The 19861-nt window shown below is 38.0% G+C and overlaps 1 protein-coding gene across 1 annotated transcript in view; it reads right to left on the bottom strand.

Moving 5' to 3' along the window:
* ANKRD50 (ankyrin repeat domain containing 50) overlaps nucleotides 1–11537 on the bottom strand; it is a 47682-nt gene extending 36145 nt beyond the window's left edge. The window contains exons 1-2 of the mRNA XM_054485666.2: nucleotides 11219–11537; nucleotides 8757–10031 (exon numbers count right to left, since the gene is read on the bottom strand). Of these exons, the coding sequence (XP_054341641.1) occupies nucleotides 8757–9268 (512 nt within the window). The 5' untranslated portion in view covers nucleotides 9269–10031; nucleotides 11219–11537. The remainder of the gene's footprint in view (nucleotides 1–8756; nucleotides 10032–11218) is intronic.
* Between the last annotated feature and the right edge of the window lie 8324 nt (nucleotides 11538–19861).

Here is a 19861-nt window from a genome sequence, read left to right on the forward strand (position 1 = left end):
TGCTGGGATTACAGGCGTGAGCCACCACGCCCCACCAAGAAGTGCACTTTTCCTCTAGTGAAAGGACCTGCAATCTTCTATGACAAAGACCACTAGTAGATGGAGGTACAAAGAACAGAGACAAAAATAGAGACAAATGAGAGAACCATAAAAGGCTACCAGTTTCTGGAAAGCTCCAAATCATTCTTCAAGATAACCACGAGGAATATGTAATTCTTAATACTTAGCTTTATTAAGCAATTACATAAACATTTTCAAATTATATTTTATCATTAAAGACTATACTTAGCTAAACATGTGTATAGTAGAAAGAAAATGGCATTAGAAATATTTCTGAGATTAGGTTAGCATAATAAATACAGGTTTGAAATTTAAAACAACGAAAATTATACGGTCAAAGACACTAGTAAAACAACTAGAGGGTAAAGACAGGCAACTAACTGGAACACACTTCAAAGTGATTTGTTCATTTGTTTGTTTGTTTATAGAGATGGGGTCTCACTGTGTTGCCAGGCTGGTCTCGAACTCCTAGGTTCAAGTGATCCTTCCACCTCAGCCTCCCACATGTGTGAGCAACCACACCCAGCCAAAGAGATTTTTAAAAACAAAAAAAAAGTATCTAATTACCTTATTTCATAAAAATCAAACCATTTTACTTCACAAAATTAAAATTAAAAAAGGCAAAATTGCTAAAAACAAGACCTAAAAGCAAACTGCAAAAAAATCAAATCCTCAACATATATCAAACAAAAGCTTCATATGTCTACTGTTCATATAAAGGTTTTACTAAATGCTAAGAAAAAGAATGTTCTCACTTGTCCATATTCCCTAGAAGCTTTAATATGTCTCACAGACTTAAAAATAATTCTTGAAAGAATGAATGAGCATAATGCGCTCTGTGAGGTTATAGAGATACATGTTAGATGAGGCATAACCAAATTATTAAAAGTTTCCAAAGCTAAGCAGAGAAATTTGAATTTGTTATGTGGGTTATCACAGGCTCAGAGGAATGTCCTAAAGAAAACACTGTTTTACTATGGTTAATTAGGCAACTGTGAGAAAAATGAATGAAGTAAGTAGATCAACTGGAATGGGTGAATAAAAATTGTAGATTAGGGTAATGAATTCAAGGACTATCCCAAGAAAAAGGTTAAATATTTTAGACTAGAATATTATAACAGAAGACAGTCAAAGAAAACTCTAGAATCCAGCCTAGGACAGTGCTTCTCAAAGTACTCTAATGCACACAGGATTCACTTAGGGATCTCATTAAAAGGCAAATTCTGATTCCCTAGACCCAAGAGTCTGCATTTCTAACAAGCTCCCAGGTGATGCTAATATTGATGATCCTAAGATCACATTGTTTAGTAGAAAATGGCCTATGAACTAAGAATAATTATAGAACCTAGATAAGGAGTCAGTTTTCCCAGATTTGTAGATAATAATCAAGCTTCCTATTATATGCTTTATCATCCTGTTTCTTCCTTCTTAGCACTTATCAAAGGTGTGTTCTTAACATGTATTCTTGTGACTGTTTGTTCAATGTATTTTACCTCACTTAACTTAGTGTTCTGCTTGGCTCAACACTTTAGCCCTAATACTTAGTACATATCTAACACATAGTTGACACTGAATACTTGATTAAGAAATAAATGAATCATCAATGAATAGAAATGCTTCAAGAGAAGCTAGTTTAAACATAGGTTAGTGACGGACTACCAAGTGAAAGGATACATATTGATCAGAATGATAAGGCTGTTGACGCAGATTTGATTGCTAATAAGATAGCAATCAAATCTGCGTCAACAGCTTTATCTATGCATTGGTAGCCGTGTAAGTAAATAAAATAATTGAAGGCATATGTGTAAAGAGAGAAGATCTAAGCTTGTGGGGCAAACACCCAGAGAGGACCCAGAGGAAGGTCCACCAAAGAATGGAGTAAGTGCCAGATTCTGAAAGAAAAAAGTGCAAATACTGAAAAAAAATACCTAAAATACATAATTTAAAGGCTAAAGGCAAATTGAGCAGTAAGTTCACAGGCAATCATGCATAAATATCTTTCTGTAAATGTGTAGAAATGAACGTTAGATTTCAGCAAGCTAGGAAGAAACTGATAGGGAAGAGGAAGGGAAACTGATAGGGAAGAGGAAGCAGCGCTTGCACATACAAACTCTAGACAGTATGAGAGCAAATTCTGGGAGTGATAAAAAAATACAGCATTTTTTTCAGGGAATAGAAAACATATTTGTCCTTGAAAATGACTATAGGAGCCAGGCTGGCACATGTAAATACATGAACTGATCCTGGTATAGAATAATAGAGCATGGTGAAGACTGAACCAAATTAGAGCATGCAGGGCTCATATAAAGACAGCAGCTGACTCAAGTCTGTAAGATTACTGCCTCAAAGGAATGAGAACCAAGTACTGTCAACATTTCCAGGTTTTTTTTTTTTTTTTTCAAGAAAAAGCAAAAATCTGGATATGTATATGAAATTTGCTGCATTGGGGTAAAAAAAAACCATACTCAACTTGTAGAGCACCACTTCACTCTCTCTGGTCTAAAAGGAATCTGAGTTATCAAACAATAAAATAGATTGCAGAACAGAACTAAGAATGTGGCTGACTTCAAAGTTCTAAGTATGCAAACAGGAGCAATATGTTATGTCATTAGAGCAGAAGTGATTAGAGGTTGAGGACTGGTTCAGCAAATGATAAAGAGTACCAGGAACCAAAGGAAGCAGTACTTAGACAGAAATATAAAAGGAACAGACAAGCTAGGGTAAAAAGAAAAGATTTTCAGAAGGGAAAGTGGGAATATTTGAATAAACAGAAGTTTGTATCTTAAAGTAGAAAGGACATAGTTAAAAGTTGGAAACAATAGATCATTCAGTGAAAGGTGATGATCTTTAGACTAAAAGACAAACATGTAAAGTTTTGATTATGAAATTATATTGATTCACTTATTTTATTTAAAATTTGAATAGTAATGGCACTTTAGAATAATCTTTTAATTTGACAATACTTAAGAATAGATAATGACAGTTATTTTAAACAGCACTAGTTATACAAGATTGATTATGAATGTAATATATTTTGCCTTGAAAACATACAAGTGAGGGTAAGAAGGAGGCACACATTCCAGCCCCCTTCTGTTCTTGGCCTCTTTGTTGAGTGCCAAGAATACTTGGAGCCAGTTGAGACAGGAGATAGATATCTGGCCACTTAAAACTATCTGGACTAATGCCATATTAACACATGCTAAAGAACAGACAGCAGGTTAATAAATTAATAATCACTATACCAGTCTGGTCTGCATTTAAAACTGACCTAAATCACGTAACATTTCAATTTCCTTTCTTATTCAAGACCTTCAGGCTTCTTTCAATTAGGTTCACGCATATTCTAGATAGGCAAGTAGCATTATGCACTCATTCAAAAGACAGTCATTTAACAATTATTATATGCAAAGGGCTATATACAAAGCGCTATATACAAAGCACCATGGCAAATATAAAAAATTCATCAGTCATGAATAACGTTATGAAGAAGCATATGCCTAATAGGGAAGATAACAAAAGACATATGCATAAATAACTACAACACGGCTGGGCACAGTGGCTCATGCCTGTAATCCCAGCACTCTGGGAGGCCGAGGTGGGCGGATCACGAGGTCAGGAGATCAAGACCATCTTGGCTAACAAGGTGAAACCCTGCCTCTACTAAAAATACAAAACACTGGCCGGGCGTGGTGGTGGGCGCTGATAGTTCCAGCTACTTGGGAGGCTGAGGAAGGAGAATGGCGTGAACCCGAGAGGCGGAGCTTGCAGTGAGCCAAGATCCCGCCACTGCACTCCAGCCTGGGTGACAGAGCGAGACTCCATCTCAAAAAAAACAAAAACAAAAACAAAAACAAAAAAAAACTGCAACGCAAGCTACAAACCTAAACATATATAAGTGAAGATCCATAAATGCTCCTGGAGGAGGTAAGATTAGAAGGATTATTCAGACATTCAAAGATTCCCATTTGACACACAAAACAAAGGTCAGTATTTGGTCTCCCAGTTTGCACTCTTTTTCTAACAAGGCATACTGCCTTTCACCATTAGCACAAATTTTCTATTAAACTCTCAAAACTTAGAGTTATTCATCTTTAATTCTTTATTGCAATTTTACTCCATTTACACTTAACCTGTGGTACCCCTGAAGATGTTTAATTTTTCCTGTTAACATTACACAGAACAAAATATTTTTACCCAACATAGGAAAACTAACATCACATATCTGGTCCTGCAGACTGTTAACAAGAAATAAAAGTGAGGTAATGACATACACTAACAACAAAAATTTGTATTTCCCAACACCATATCCTTTTAAATCTCCAAAACGATTACTGTTCAAAGTCCAGAAAGGTGTTTCTGGTTGAATGAAATAGCTATCTTCTAAACCAGCCACAAAACCTAATGCTACTACCCTCCACCCCTCACTAACTTAGATGCTTGAGTTTTTTGTCAAAAATAATTGGAATTTGTTTTACAATTATAGCTAGGGGTCCACCTCTAACACTAACTCTAGAAAAGACACAGTCAATGTAAAATATACAAAGTTTTGCACTAAAGGCCTAAAGTGGGAGGCAGAATTAAAGAAATCAGCCTTTGGCTCTCAAAGTAAGTAAAAATATAAACATCAACTTAGTTTCAGAAATGAGGAAATAAAATATTGTAAAGAAATTAATAATAGCATTGTACTTTAACCAGATACGAAAAATAAAAATGAAAAAGAGATAGCAATGTGTCTTCATATCATTCCCTTTAGCAGATCACAAAATTCTATTAATGTTTAAATGTTCATGTGTTTCATGAACACTATAACAAGTATTTACTCTGATGGTTATTTCTCTCTATATGAATAAGATAAATATTAATGTTAGAATTTAAGTTCCATGAAGGCAGAATTCTGTCTGTTCTATTCCCTGATTTATCTCCAGCTGAACTCTACCTAACACACAGAAGGTTCTTAATAAATAACGCAAATGAACTATGCTTAAAACACAGAACATTCTCATTATTTGTCGTACAAATGAATGAACGTCAGAAGAAATTTCGTGACAACTAAATCTAGAAACTATAGAATATACTATACCATGTCAGAAGGGAAGAAAGTGGCAATGTTTCACTAGATTAAGATGAAGTTCCTTTCACTCTTCCTTAATTATTATGAACTAGTAATTAACAAATTATGATTTAGCCATACAATTTCATGTATTACATATTCTATCTACTATCATTAGGCACAAAAAGAAATTAAAGAAAGCTAGGAAGTAAACTGAAGAAAAGATAAGTGGATTTAAAAAGCATCAAGTAAATCACTTCTCTGCAATTTCCCCAGCTCTGTGAATCTGTGAATAACTGAGATTTTTTCATTATCAACTTTCTATAACTATTAAAATTGTTTCACACATGAATACAGATGCTCCTTAACCTATGATAGGATTACACCCTGATAAATCCATTATATGTTGAAAATATCTTAAGTCAAAAATGCATCTAATAACTCTCAACCTACCAAACATCATTGCTTAGCCTACCCTAAGCATGCTCAGAATACTTAAATTAGTCTACACTTGAGCAAAATCATCTAACACAAAGTTTGTTTATTTTATTATGAAGTGTTGAATGTATCATGTAATTTATTGAATACTATATTGAAAGTAAAAAACAGAACAGTTGTATGGGTACTCAAAGTAAGGTTTCTACTAAATACATACTGCTTTCTCACCATCCTAAAGTCAAAGAATCTTAAGTTGAACTATCATAAATTGGAAAAAGTCTGTATATGAAACCATCAATATTAGGAGAAATTTAAAGGTTAAAAAGTAATAATGCAAAAACTGGTTTTGGATTTGGTTTTTGTCAAAAGCGAAAAATAAATATTTTCCTGCTGTTTGCTTGCTTACATTTACATTTAATCTCCTGTCATGTTATAATTAGCTACTTCCATTTCCATTTCCCTCAAAATATTGTAACTCTTTGGAAACAATGGTCTTCAGCCCCATTTTCTACCTGTTCAATTATATCTATCCATGCCTAAATAAAATACGTTCCTATTAAAATTCTCTAAAGGACTTATTTAAGAAATCTGTCAATCACTAATAGAACCTACAATAAAATCTTGAATTATTCGTCCAAAAGTAGAAGCTTAGATCATGTAATATCACATACCAAACAAAATATCTTTTTAACTTGAATTGTGCTCTCAGGCTTGCAAGTGAATATAGCTGTATTATAGCTTCACAGTTTTAATGGAAATGTGTCTCTATGAATGATCAAAAAGAGTGTTTCAATACCATAGTTCCCTAATTAATATCATGATCAATTACTTTAATGATGAAGAAAGAAAGTGACTCAGGTTTTTGAAAAGTCCGGTAAGAAATCAGTGAAGAGCACCAAAATGGTCCAAGTAGAAAGACTAAAGCCTTCTCTTTTATTAAAGTGTAAACTGGGAATGCAAAGTGATTGGCTCCTTCTGTCAATCAGAAAAGCAGGGCTGGTGTGGTTTTTACACACTGCTCTAATTGCTTCTTCTTCCTCTTCAATTAGTTAATAACAGAATCACACAGGAAAAAGAAAAAATAAAAGAAACAATTGAATAAAAGAATTGTTTTTCAGGAAAATCTATGATACCATAGAGATAGCTATACTTAGGATCAGAATATATCAAAAATGTAGTAATCAGATGTGATTTTTAAACATTAAACATTCAGGTATTAGAAATTTACATGTGAATTTCAATAAATTATAAATTACATACCTTGGTTACATCAGATTAAGTTCACCTCAGACTAAGCTCTTTGAAAGTCATTGGTAGGTGTCAATAAATCTAAATAGCTTATGAAATTACTTATCACAAAGAAATGAAAATTCTGCTCTGCCACTAGTATCTTCAGAAAAAGCAGTAAGAGGAAAAGAGTTGCTTATGTACAGTTTTAATTCTATTAAAAGGTATAGTTTTATATTAAAGACTACATTATTTATTCCATACAGTGATTCCATATTGAACACTCTCCATCAAACCTTGCATCTCACATGCCACAGGCATCAACTAACAGATTTCCTCATTAATTTAAGAATGATACAACAGTTTTAACGCTGACTTTGGTGGCTAACAACAAAAGATAACAGATTTGCCTTGAGTTTTATTGGACTAAATTTACACATTAAAGAGTCTACAACAATATCACACCTCTCAAAGATACATCCCTTTGGCTGACTTTAATAAATCCCTCCCATATTTGAATTCTGGACCATCCCTAACTCTCATTCTAGAATACCACTCCCTCTATCACTATATGGGCAATCTGAAAACCCACACTCAAACCACACTGTGACACAACTCCTGTTCTCCAGCTTTGCCACACATAACCTTCTAAACCCCTCCTCTTCCCATCATGTCCTCCGAAGAATTTCTAAGATTACTAACACATACACACACACACATTTAAAATCTCAGCCCTGCCATTTACTAGTCTGTAACCTTGAACAATTTATTTAGCCTCTCTGTACCTCAGTTTTCTCATCTATAAAATGGGAGTAGTAACTACCTCACAGGATTATTATGAGGATTAAATGATCTAATATTTGTAAAGCACTTAGAATAATGACTGACACATACTGTTTACTGTAATTACTATTAAATATTTTCAATATTACTTTCAAAATGTATAGATTTCATCCCAGTAGATTTGAGGATATCATAAAAACAAACATCACTCTTTTTAGAGTGATTCAAATCTCTCCTAGAAACACACTCAAGCAGAAGAGAGCCACACACACACACACACACAAACCTCCAGTGCACAGTATACCAGAATCTTTGGAGAACAAACTTTTGCCCGCTAAGAATGTTATTGTAGAGAAAAAGCTTATGGCAAAATGGGTAATTCAAGCAGAAGTGAGGCACAAATTGTTATTTGCCTGCTACTTTTACAATGAGCAGAGGCATGATATGCAAAAAAAAATGTTTTCAAGGAATTATGTTTTCTTGAACAGATTTGAATCTGAAACCACTCTGGAAAGCAACTTGCTCACTTCCTGGACCAATCCATTTACCGTGGAAAAAAAGCTTTGTTGAAGTTAGGAAAAAACACTTTCTTTGTACCACTCACAAAAAGTAAAAGCAGTAAGATGATCCCAGATTTTCACTATTTTATAAATTCACATACTTCAAAATATCAGTTTTTCAATTAGTTAATAGGAGAATAAATCCCAAAACTCATCAGCAAATTTTCTTCAGATTCTAAGTGGCCAATAATCTCCTTTAAAGAAAACCTTTCTTATTTAAAGAAATACTACTACTATAAGGAAAAAAAGAAAAAAAGATACTGGATGCCATACTGATAATTACTCTAAGTTCAGTTCACCCTCTGAAAATGTAACCTATTTCCAGACAGCTAAATGTGCTTCTCTACCATAAGAACAAATTTCTCTTACCATTTATAGGCAATGTAAGTAACATTCTGTTATTAAGTAAAATTAAGATACACTTTTAATCCATTTTAATCCATATGCTGTACAATACCAAAACCTAAATTTTACTTCCTTTGATATTCAAAGTAAACAGGTATATTCATAACTTCAGATTAAGGCCAAATGTACAGCACTAGTAAAAGTAACCCACAAAGTTAAAACAAAAAACTACAACTAAAAATTAATTTAATTTCAGCATAGAAATCTGAACACCATGACATTTTTATTGTTACCTTTTAAATGCTTCGGCTGGGTTTCTCTCGCACTCCCCAGGCTGTAAGAGGCTTTGGACTGCTGGATCCCTCAGCTTGTCCTCATATCCTTGGAGTAGTCCACTGCGGCAGATCTGGGCTACTAGACTTCTAATAAACCCTCCAACACACAAAGTATCAGAGTCCTGGGCTTTGCAGAAATGAAAGGCCAAAGCTTGGCGATGTAAACCTCTCTGCAAACTTGTAGGTGAACTTGGCCATAAGAGTTCAGTACATAGGGCTGTCTTGCCACTGCCAGGCCCTCCTACCAACAATACACCCCAGGCAGCTCCCTTTCCAGAGACACCACTAGCATTATTCCCAGAATTCATTACAAGTGATGGTGCATTGACAGCACTATTGCAGCAGTTACTTTTCTCCTGGAGGCAATGCTGAAGCTTGTGGAAAACCCACTCCCTACAGTAAAACTGCTTCCCTTGCAGTAAACTGGTTTGAGCCATTTTGCAGACTTTCTCTTCCCAAGGATTAGTCATAATAGGTTTTTTATCTTCATTTGCTAGAGTCTGGATACATCAACACAGGTCTTTCCATCCATTATGACATAACTTGTATATTAAGTTGACTCTGAAGACAGAGTAACTAGTTACAGTAAAATTCAACAGCCACAGAGTTCATCTGTCAAAAGAACGTGCATGACTTTATTTGGTTCCTTAATCTTGATCAGCAGTCTATGCATTAGTTGTTGAACTGAGGGAGAAACGCCTGATTCCACAGCTCAGCAACACTTTTCCTATATTTTAATGAGTCACGTAACTCCATGGTTATAACTGGAGTTTATGTGATTGTGGATGTTTCAAGAACAGAGATGAGACAATACATCTGGAAAACTAAAGAAAAAACCCAATCTTTCAATTTGTACAAAATGCTTCCCCAGATTCCAAGTGTTAATTCTGCATCTGACAATTAGATTCAGAAAAGAGGTCCACTGCATTAAATGGCATCAGAGAGATGACATTTATACGGTATGAGGTACAGTATGTAAGTAGCTCTGTATTTCTCGTTGAAGGATGATCACTCAGAGTACTAGATCTTGCCAGTTTCAGGCATCTGGGCAACTGCCAGGGAACTGTTTCAGATCATAGTCTCTTATGTGGCAGAAATAACAACCACTGTTAACACCTTCTTAATTCAAAGCATTCATAAAATGCATTTTTCAAGACAGCAGATTCTTAATGAACCTGTTCACAGGTTTCTTGGTTTTAAGACGTCCGGGTAATCAACAATTTCCACAAGTAACTAAAATAAAACAAACAAAAATACCTCAGTGCAAAATATCATATGTTAAAAACTTATTAAGGACAACAAAGGTTGCAGTGTACCAGTTAACGTAATCTCAAAAATCCACGTACTTCACCTTTGGCACTTTCAAAAAGCTGGACAAAAACCACTGAAATAATCACATTCTCCCTTCTGCATTTTTCTTCCTCGTTGTTATGCTTCCCAAACAGCCACATTTTAATCAAGTTACCCAAGATTTTTGCAACTTCACCATAGCAAGGGAGGGGGGAGATACTTTATGCACATACAGTAACACCCTTAACTCCAGGCAAAACGCTCATTCACAGTAGACTGGTAGAACAGCGCCAGCTAAGGAAGCTCTATTAACTTACACAGTCCAGTCAGTCAAGGACTGTCTACTCCTCCAGCCACACTTCTTTGTTGATAGTTTGCAAAAATCTAGGGGAAGATTACCAGGGTTGCAGCTGGATGGGAAACGGTTTAAAAAAAAAAACCGATGGGGGATGACTGTTCTTATACGAATGATAAAGCAAACACAAGTAAAATGTGAATCCTTCCTTCCTCTGAGCCAAGGATGGAGGTCAGGAATAAAATCTACCACTCTGGCCGGAGAAAAGGCTGCTAGGGAGAAATCCCTTCCAAGACAGGAAAGGGATAAAGAGTAGAGTGCTTCGGTGCTGGTGGGTGTCTGCCGACAGGTCCGGCCTCCAGTTTCAGCTGACAGACAAAAGGAACTCCGGGATTCCCAGCGCCGGGCACCACCCTGGGTTTGAACCGCCCAGAGGAGCCACAGGGGAGCCACCGGGGAGCCACCTCGGAGAGGCCACGAGCGAAGGTGCAGCCTCCACACCGAGGTCTGCCCTTCCAGAGGCTGGGAGCGCCTCTGCACCCCGCCCCGCACCGAGGTTGGGGTGTGTCTTTTGAAGGGGGAGGGGGTGACTGAGGTCCTTGCCAATCCCAGACGAGGGGTCGTCTCCCGGTCGGCTTCCGCCTCTGCACTCCCGCCCCATGCCCCGCTCCCGCTCCCACCCGGCCGACGGCGGTGCGAGGGAAGAGGGCAAATCTGGGGCTTGAGGCCGGAGAGGGTGGGTGGTTGGGTCAGGTCCAAGCCCCGGCCTCGGCCTCCCAGCTTCCAACCCGAGGGAGGGGCCTCGCTTCCACCGCCGCCGCCGCCCCCCGGTTACCTCGGCCCCAGCCGCCGCCGTGGCCGCCGCTGCCGCTGCTGCGGACTCTCAGTCTCAGACACTTGCTTCGCTGAGAAGTCGCTGCCAGCAGCGCTCCCGAGACTCCACTCCAACTGCAGCCGCCTCCTCCGCCGGGCCCGGGGCACGCTCCCAGCTCCGGATCCTCCTCTTGGCCCCCGGGGGCTGCCAGTTCCAGCTTTCCCAGCAGAATCGGTCGTGCTCGCCCCAGCCCCCACCGGCCAACCGCCGCTGCCGCCGCCGTCAGGGCAGTGACTGTCTCAGGCAGCCCCCGGCCAGCCGGCTCCGCCCCGCCCCGCTCCGCTCCGCGGCCCCGCCCGCTCTGCCCAGACCCCGCCCCCGCCCCCGCCCCGCCCCGCCGCTCGGCCTTTCTTTGCCCGCCGGCTCCGCCCCCGCGTCCTTCCCCTCCCCCACCGCGCCCTCCCGCAGCAGCCCGTGCCTGGGCGTGTGCGGCCGCCGGGGACCCGCTGCCGGCGCGGCGGGGAGATCTGTTTCGGGGCGGCGTGGGGGCCCCGCCTTTCTCAGGGGAGGCGGAGAACGGGGCGGGAGCTGCGTTCTCACGTCCCCGAGCTCACGCGAGTCGTTGCCCCCACCCTTCCCGTTACCACTGGGCCCTGATCCTTCCTTTGTCTTCCAGGCCGGAGGGAGTCGCACGCTGTTGGGGCCGTATCTGCTCCTGGGAGGGGCAGTTGTGTAGGGGGAGATTGCCTCTTGCCTCTCTCTGCACAACCGTTTTGCCTTTCCCTTAACCCCCTTGCTTCCAAAGCCACTTCAGGCCCCGTTCTACCCCTTAGTCGTCTGGTCTCCTTTCAGTCCATTAAATTCCAGGGATGCTTTTACTTTGGCTGGGACGAAAAGAAGGAAGGAAAGGACTGGGAAGAATGTTGCAAAAATAGAAATAGTGGGGGTATAGGGCGACATTCCTACCAGCCTCATGAAAAGGACGTGGCCTCCATCAGATGGAGGTTGACAGCAGGCTTGACTGAGTCTCAGGCCCCTGCTCCTCAGGGCCACCTGATCACCCGCAGCGTCCACTAAGGGGAGAAAGGTCCTTGGTCGTGTGGCGTCAGGAAATGTCCTAGAGGGCCTGCTCACAGGAGCCTGTTGAACTAAGCATGTCAGTTGTTTGCACTCACTGGACCTGAGTTGCTTAGATTCCAAATTTCTCCCAGGAAAATAAATATACCGTCAACTGATGGAATAGGAAATGTAGGATCTTTTTATTTTAATTGTTTATGCTAAAATTCAGAGTGCTCTATTTCCCATTCCTCATTAACTTGCATGTGTTTATTTGCCAAAATATTAAGCCAGTCTCCCATCTAGTTTTAGAAATTTCATAGTATAGCTATCACAATAAGAAAAATGGGTGAACAAATAGATCGTGTTTGTGCTTACTCTTTCATATTGTTTATTCATGCCAATTGAGGTTTACTGATCTTAATATTTAATTTTAATTCATGTACCCTGAATTTTGGGCTTCTTTCCTAAAACACAAGCAAAAGAGGCAAAGTATAAATTCTCCAGAATTAGGGGGATGAAAATTGATTTTTAAAAAGCTACAATTTTGATTTATTTTTGCCTAAGCTGTTTTAATTACCACTTAGCTTGTTTGCCACGCAGCTTTATAGTCATTGAATAGGTTGACTCCTTCAGTTTCATGGTTGTAAAATTTTATGTTTAGAGGAAAACTTAAATGAGAAATATGTATATCACATTATCATTTCTATTAAGCCGTTTGCTAACACGATAATTAAAATAATTTCTGCCCAGTAGAGAAGTTACGGAAACTTTTTGTTTAGTGGGCCTCATTTATGATAACTAAGCACTATCATGGAATGCTGTTTTAAATAACATCAGCTGTAACTAAGCTGTAATAATCTTCAGACCTATTTAGAATTTTATATTTTTTGCTTTAAAATTTATTTCACATTTTATTTTTGTTGCTTTTTGCTTTTTTTAATAGAAAACCCTTAATAGTGACGTATTATATATACACACATATATAATTTTATGAAACTTCTTTTTATCAATTACCTAAATGTTAAACGTGGCATAAGCAGAATACTTACTCTTGGTACATATTCACATACTTTAATCAGTTTCTTAGTTGTATTTTCTCCAATACCAGATACTCGCATTTTTCCAAAGAATGCAATTTTTTTCAATGTGGCCTTTCTTATTTTTAATTTGTTCATAAAATTTCCTGAAGTCATCACAGTTTCACATAAATTTGAAATTACTGACAGCTTTAATGAATGCTTCTCTGAAGACTATAATGTTTTAAATGGAAAATTAAGAGGTGAGATACGTATTAAGCTCAAAACACACTCTGCTAAATAAAATATATTCTCCATTCTAATTTCTCTATACTGAAATGTACAAATTTTTCAGTTCAAATATTTTCCTAGCTGTTGTCTTTTTTTAAACCTCACTCAGTTATATTGTGCAACAAGTATTTTTACAAAACAAAGCTCATTATATAAGTCTTGAAAATGTACGTTTATTTTGATGGTTTCAATCAAGTTTAAATACTACAAATTATGTCATCTCAATTTTAATCCATTTAGATACAAAATATAGTTTCATCCAATTAAAAGCAACAGCTCCATCAAAAGATTCCACAAGTTGAGATATTCCAAAGCACAATTATAAATTTCAAAAATTAAGTCTTTTATAATGTCTGTGTTCTCATCATAGAGTACATTCAGTTCCTTGTTTGGTAGAGGTTAAATTTCAATTTCTCTATATTTGCAAGTTCTGTAATAATTATAGCAATACCTAAAAGCTACAAAAGTTGAAATCTATGATTTTAGAGTTCCAATGATTTTACATGAAAGGCTGTGAAAATTTAGAGGACTCATTTTAGTCCTCTAAATTAACTTGTGTAAGTCACTCAGGTTTATTTACAAAGTGATGTTTTATGCTTGGCAGTCTTTCAGGTTATGCCACAAATTTAAAGAACTCTGCATTGTACAAAAAGAGTTCAGCCTACTTGCTATATACTCTACTACAGGATAAGTCGGTCTCTATTTCACATATTTCAGATATACCTCACATATAATTTTCTTCATTTACTACTGATTCTCAGAAGTGGCTTCTTGCACGTGGAAGGCAGCTGCAGCAAGCCAGGGCACACTGAACTGCTATACCACATGTCTAGCAGGATCAGCAGCCTTGAGAGTTTCTCCGATTACTACCAAGCCCAGGATGTGGTATATATTATACGTATATGTATATGTATATGTATATGTATATGTGTATGTGTATGTATGTGTATATGTGTGTGTATATGTATATGTTTATGTGTCAACCACCCATATCAAGCTATATTTTATTTTTTCAACTAGTAGTCTGCACACTGTCCTTCAAAGGATAGTTACTTTGAATCTGGAAAAGAGTTATTACTGGCAGCCTTTCAGATTTCCCCACAAATTTAAAGAACTCTGTTTATTTCATCTCATATACTATTTATGGAGACCATGGCAGAAGCTGGAAATAACGAAGGTCTATCACACCATCCTAGATTATTGTAAAGTTACTATTAATAACATTGTTATATTTACATAAATACACATTTTGTTAGTTATGTTCATTGGACTTGATGTACACCTAGACTATAGAAAAACTTTGATTGACATGGGAGGCATAATAATAGGAACATCCAGCTGTGGCTACCCTCTTAAATACCCTTTTAAAAGAATGCTTATTTAAGCCTTACATTTTAAAAGTAATTGTTGCCAGCTGTATTCATTGCTGTCCTTGAAAACAAGCCTAAGAATAGCTGTTGCTTATAAAATGTGTAAGATATAGGCCTTTCCTTCAAAGAATTAAACAAATCCCCAAATAAGATTTATTTTGCACAATTACCCGTGAAGGGAAATAAAGACTCATTGGCTGTGGTTATTAGGTGGCTAGTTACAACGCTTCACCTTTACCCTTCACTTTTTCCCATGCTCCTAGATAGAGCAAAAACTCTTAGTAGACCCCAAAATTACACCAACAGTACACATGACAGCATGGATCTGAAATTCATATTCTCTTTCACCCCAAATATGCAGCAAGAAATTTAAAGAAGCACATTAGGATTACCTAACATGCCCCTCTATTGGATTCCCAGAACTGCTTTTTCCTACCTTTTCTTCTATGAGTCTATATGTAGTTTAAATGACCTCCCTACACCAACCACAAAGTCACCTTTTCATCAAATCTCACCCTTTCATCAAATCTCAGATGCCAATAAATACCCTCCATGAAGTATTCTTTGAACTATATTTTAAGTATCCAAGAACTGCTGAAACTGGCTTAGTAATAACTTATATCCCCGAGTCCTGTGTCAGTCATATGATCACATGCAATAATAGCAATAATTACATGTAATTATATTAATTTGAAAATAACTCAATGTCATATGTGAAGGTAAACTTTCTCAGTTATGTCCCCTATGCATCCTTTGACTGGATTCTGGCGAATCATTAGATAAATTAATCACTTGCTTTGCTGCAAATAATTTATTCATTTGACAGATTCCCAAGTAAATGAGAGATACTGTTTCACTTATTGTCCTCAGACTCTCTGTTTTGTAGAACCACATAGTATTTTTTCTTTGTCCAAGTCTCTGTTACTTGCTAAACTAGGATGCCTTGACATTGGTAACGTTGGGAAGGTAGATTGTATTAGTTTGGAAGTTTAATATTACCTACTAGAAAGCATAAAAATAAATTAAACAAAGAGTCTGTGGGAGTGACACATCTTACAACATCCTAAGGCCACAGAGGCTCTTGTAAATACCACACTTCCTGTCCTACATACATTTCCAGGGAACTGTACTGATGATGTGGGCAGAGACAGCTGTGTACCATAGCGGAGCCAAGAAGCCTATGGCTTGGTGGTTACCACTCAGAAAGTTTTTTGTTTTTTCTAAGTTAGGTGGTAAAAGGCCACCAAGAGGTAATTCAAAATATCCTGACTAGTCAGTCTATCTTACCTAGGTGCGTGTATTTCTTATTAGTGCTCTCCAGTCAGCTTAATATATGATCATTCCTTTGGAATGTTAATACATATTTCTATTTTCATTTAATACTGATTAAATCTCTTCTGTTTTTGAAAAGTATTTTGTCAGAAAGATGTAACTGGAATCACAAGTCTAAATTGGTTGAGGAACACTGTATGCCAAGTGGTTTTTGTTTTGTTTTGAGACAGGGTCTTGCTCTGTCACCCAGGCTGAAGTCTAGTGGCACAATCTCGGTTTACTGCTACCTCCCACCTCAGCCTCCAGAGTAGCTGGGACCACAGGCATGTGCCACTAAGCCTGGCTAATCTTCGTATTTTTAGTAGAGACTGGGTTTTGCCATGTTGCCCAGGCTGGTCTTGAACTCCTGGACTCAAGGGATCCACTGCCTCAGTCTCCCAAAGTGCTGAGATTACAGGCATAAGCCAGTGCACCAAGCCCCAAGTGTTTTAACTGTGAAGCACAACGCCCTGTCAGAGATTATTGCTGTTCTACAAACATACTGAAAATACCAACCTACAGTTATTTTCTATGTACATGTGCAGATTTCCACACTCTTGAAAAAGGAAGCCATGATTTTATGCCTTTTTTCCAACTCGCTGTGTGTGGTAGCTAGACTCCAAAGATCCCCCCAGTGAGCCGTGCCTCCTGGAGTTCATGTCCTTAAGACGTCACTTGATATTGTATCTGGTCTTGCATTAACCATTGGAATGTGGCAGAAGTAACAGTGTGCCAGTTCCAGGTCTAATTTTGAAGAGGACTAGTAGCTTCTGCATCCTACTTTGGAATGCTCACTTGTAGGAATCACCATTAAAGAAATGTGGCTACCCTGCTGAAGAGGCCATGCAGAGGGACCACACAAGGAATCCACGGGGAGAGGCCCTGAGATCACATGGAGAGATGGAGAGGCCCAGCCCAGCATCCCAGTGGGCAGGGTGATGGGGGGGACTCTTCTAATGACTCTAGCCCCAGGCAACATCTAGCCAACTTCGGCAAACGATATAGCTCTGGAGAAATGAACCAATATGCCCTTGTTTATACCATCCTGGTTTTATTTGATACACAGATTATCCATTTGCAAAATAATTAGAGAAACAAGATAAAGGTTAAATAAATTTTTAAAGTCTTACAGACTGAATGAGAATGCATGCTTATTTCCAAATGTCTTTTCTCTCTATTACATACTCATCTCATTAGAAACCTTTCATCAACAAGGAAGCCTCCGATTCTAGCCTACTAGACAGCCATTTATTATTTCCAAACATACAAAAAGCATCTGGTTCCAGCATAATGCTTCATAATACATGAGAGTCAGAAGCTTCCCTCTTAATTCACCTGCAAAGTTTTATATAAAAATGGAAAGATGGCCAGGCACAGTGGCTCACGTCTGTAATCCCAGCACTTTGGGAGGCCGAGGCGGGTGGATCACGAGGTCAGGATGTCGAGACCATCCTGGCTAACACGGTGAAACCCCATCACTACTAAAAATACAAAAAAAATTAGCCGGGCGTGGTGGCAGGCGCCTGTAGTCCCAATTACAGGCGCTGGGCAGCTGAGGCAGGAGAATGGCATGAACCTGGGAGGTGGAGCTTGCAGTGAGCGGAGATTGCGCCACTGCACTCCAGCCTGGGCAACAGAGCAAGACTCTGTCTCAAAAAAAAAAAAAAAAAAAAAAGGAATGGTATGCTGGGGAGGGGAGGGGAGGATAACGCAATCTAAATCAGAAGCACATTATCTCAGTAATGCTATGTAAGTTCTGAATGCCTAGAGTTTGTAACTGATTCAAAATTTAAAAAGGAGGAAAAACATTGTTTCTCTTGTTTCTCCAGCATTTACCTTAAGGAAAAGCTTTTGTTTAATTTCTTTTTTTTTCATGGAGAATTGTATATTTCCTCATTATTGTCTATATATTTATATTCTCTATTTGGATATTATTAAGAAAATTGTACCCAGCTAAAATGTAAATAATTCAGGTGAACAAATGCATTAATATTTTACTCAAGAGTCCATGTTTAGTGCTACAGTATTTAAACATGGAGATAAACTGGTTTAATAGAACTCAGGGATCATCATTTTATGTGAGAGTCCCACCAAATTTATTGTTACAATCTCAAAAAGCTAATAAGAAAAGTAAATTATTTGCAGCCAAATCAGGTGGATTAAGACCCCAAGGAGGTGGGAAGCAAAGAAATCAACCTCACACTTAGAGACATACACTTTAAAAGAGAGAGGAAATCTTTTTTTCTAAGAGACCTCATGGAAGAAAGAAAAGGGTATATGGTCTGGAGATGTTTGAGAGAGAGAATACATCTGAGAAACAGCTTGTCTGTAAGGTGGAACCATCATTTGAGCATTAAAGGTTTTATGGTTTAAGACAGTGTAGTCTTGGTCAGGGACACCACGTACAGCTAGCTGCACAGGCTGTGCGCTGCACAACTTCAGGTGACACCATTCAAATGGACTATGATGTGGTTCACATGGACTAGAGTACATCCAGGTTGTGAATGCAGTTAAAGAGCATGTTTGAGTATTTGTAACAAAAGCCAAATTTAATGAGTTGATACGTAAAAGTTTATTTCTCTTGTCTAATAAAAAGCCCATAATTTATATGGTAGCTCTAAGATGCCATCAGGAACTGCCCTTCTTTCTCTTCTGCCATCTTGAGTAACTTTCATCTTCATTTTCACTTCGGTCTTTGGTAAGATAACCAACTTCTTCCATGTTGCCTGGGGCTTTCTCTGTTTTAAAATGAAAAGTCACATGTCTAGGAAAACTCCGCAGTCCCTGGTTTTACCAGGAGGGTTGGTCACCCCACAAGGTCTCAAAATGGCATTCTACCACCAGCTCCTCTTATCCATTAGAAACAGAAGATGAGGGAAGAAGTAGTGAATAAGTGGTAACTGGCACCTATATCAGGAAAATAAAACTTTTTCAATAATTGTCAGCACATTTGTACTTACATCTAATTTACCAGAACTACACATGGTAGGTAGGGAAGTAGATTATATTAGCTAGACACATTGCTGCTCTAAAAAAAAAAAATCAGAGTTCTATTAATATTGGAAAGAATTAGATAAATTATATTAGGAAGAAATTAGAAGTGTCTGCATAACTTTTGAGGCTTTCTATAATATTTTCAGTATCTCTGGAACACAGTGCAAACAATAAAGGCAAACTGGGGCTGGGGACTGTCAAAAAAAGAATACCAGAAGGCCAAGGAAACATTATTTAGGGATATGCATATCATTATTGAAATGATTCATTATGCAATACATACTGGGGAGAAATCAGATAAAACTAGGAATAGTGTTACCTATTGAGAAAATGATAGAAGGGTTAAGAATTTAGAATAAAATATCAAGATTTCTTTTAGATCCTGGGGAAAATACCTATATGAGATTTCTTTCACTTCATTGGAAATAGATTGTTTGCCTTCAGCTTAGTATTTATCAAGTAGTTCTCCTTTGTTCATCTTAACATCCGAAACTTTAAGGAGGAAACTTTAAAACTTGTATTAAAATGATATTTCTGTTACACTGATAACAAATCAACAAAGAAATTAACAATGAAAAGGAAAATCAAATAGAAAAAGAGGTAGTGATTTGATAACTGAAGGA

This window comes from Pongo pygmaeus, chromosome 3, assembly GCF_028885625.2.
Source record: "Pongo pygmaeus isolate AG05252 chromosome 3, NHGRI_mPonPyg2-v2.0_pri, whole genome shotgun sequence".
In the NCBI taxonomy this organism is placed as follows: Eukaryota; Metazoa; Chordata; class Mammalia; order Primates; family Hominidae; genus Pongo; species Pongo pygmaeus.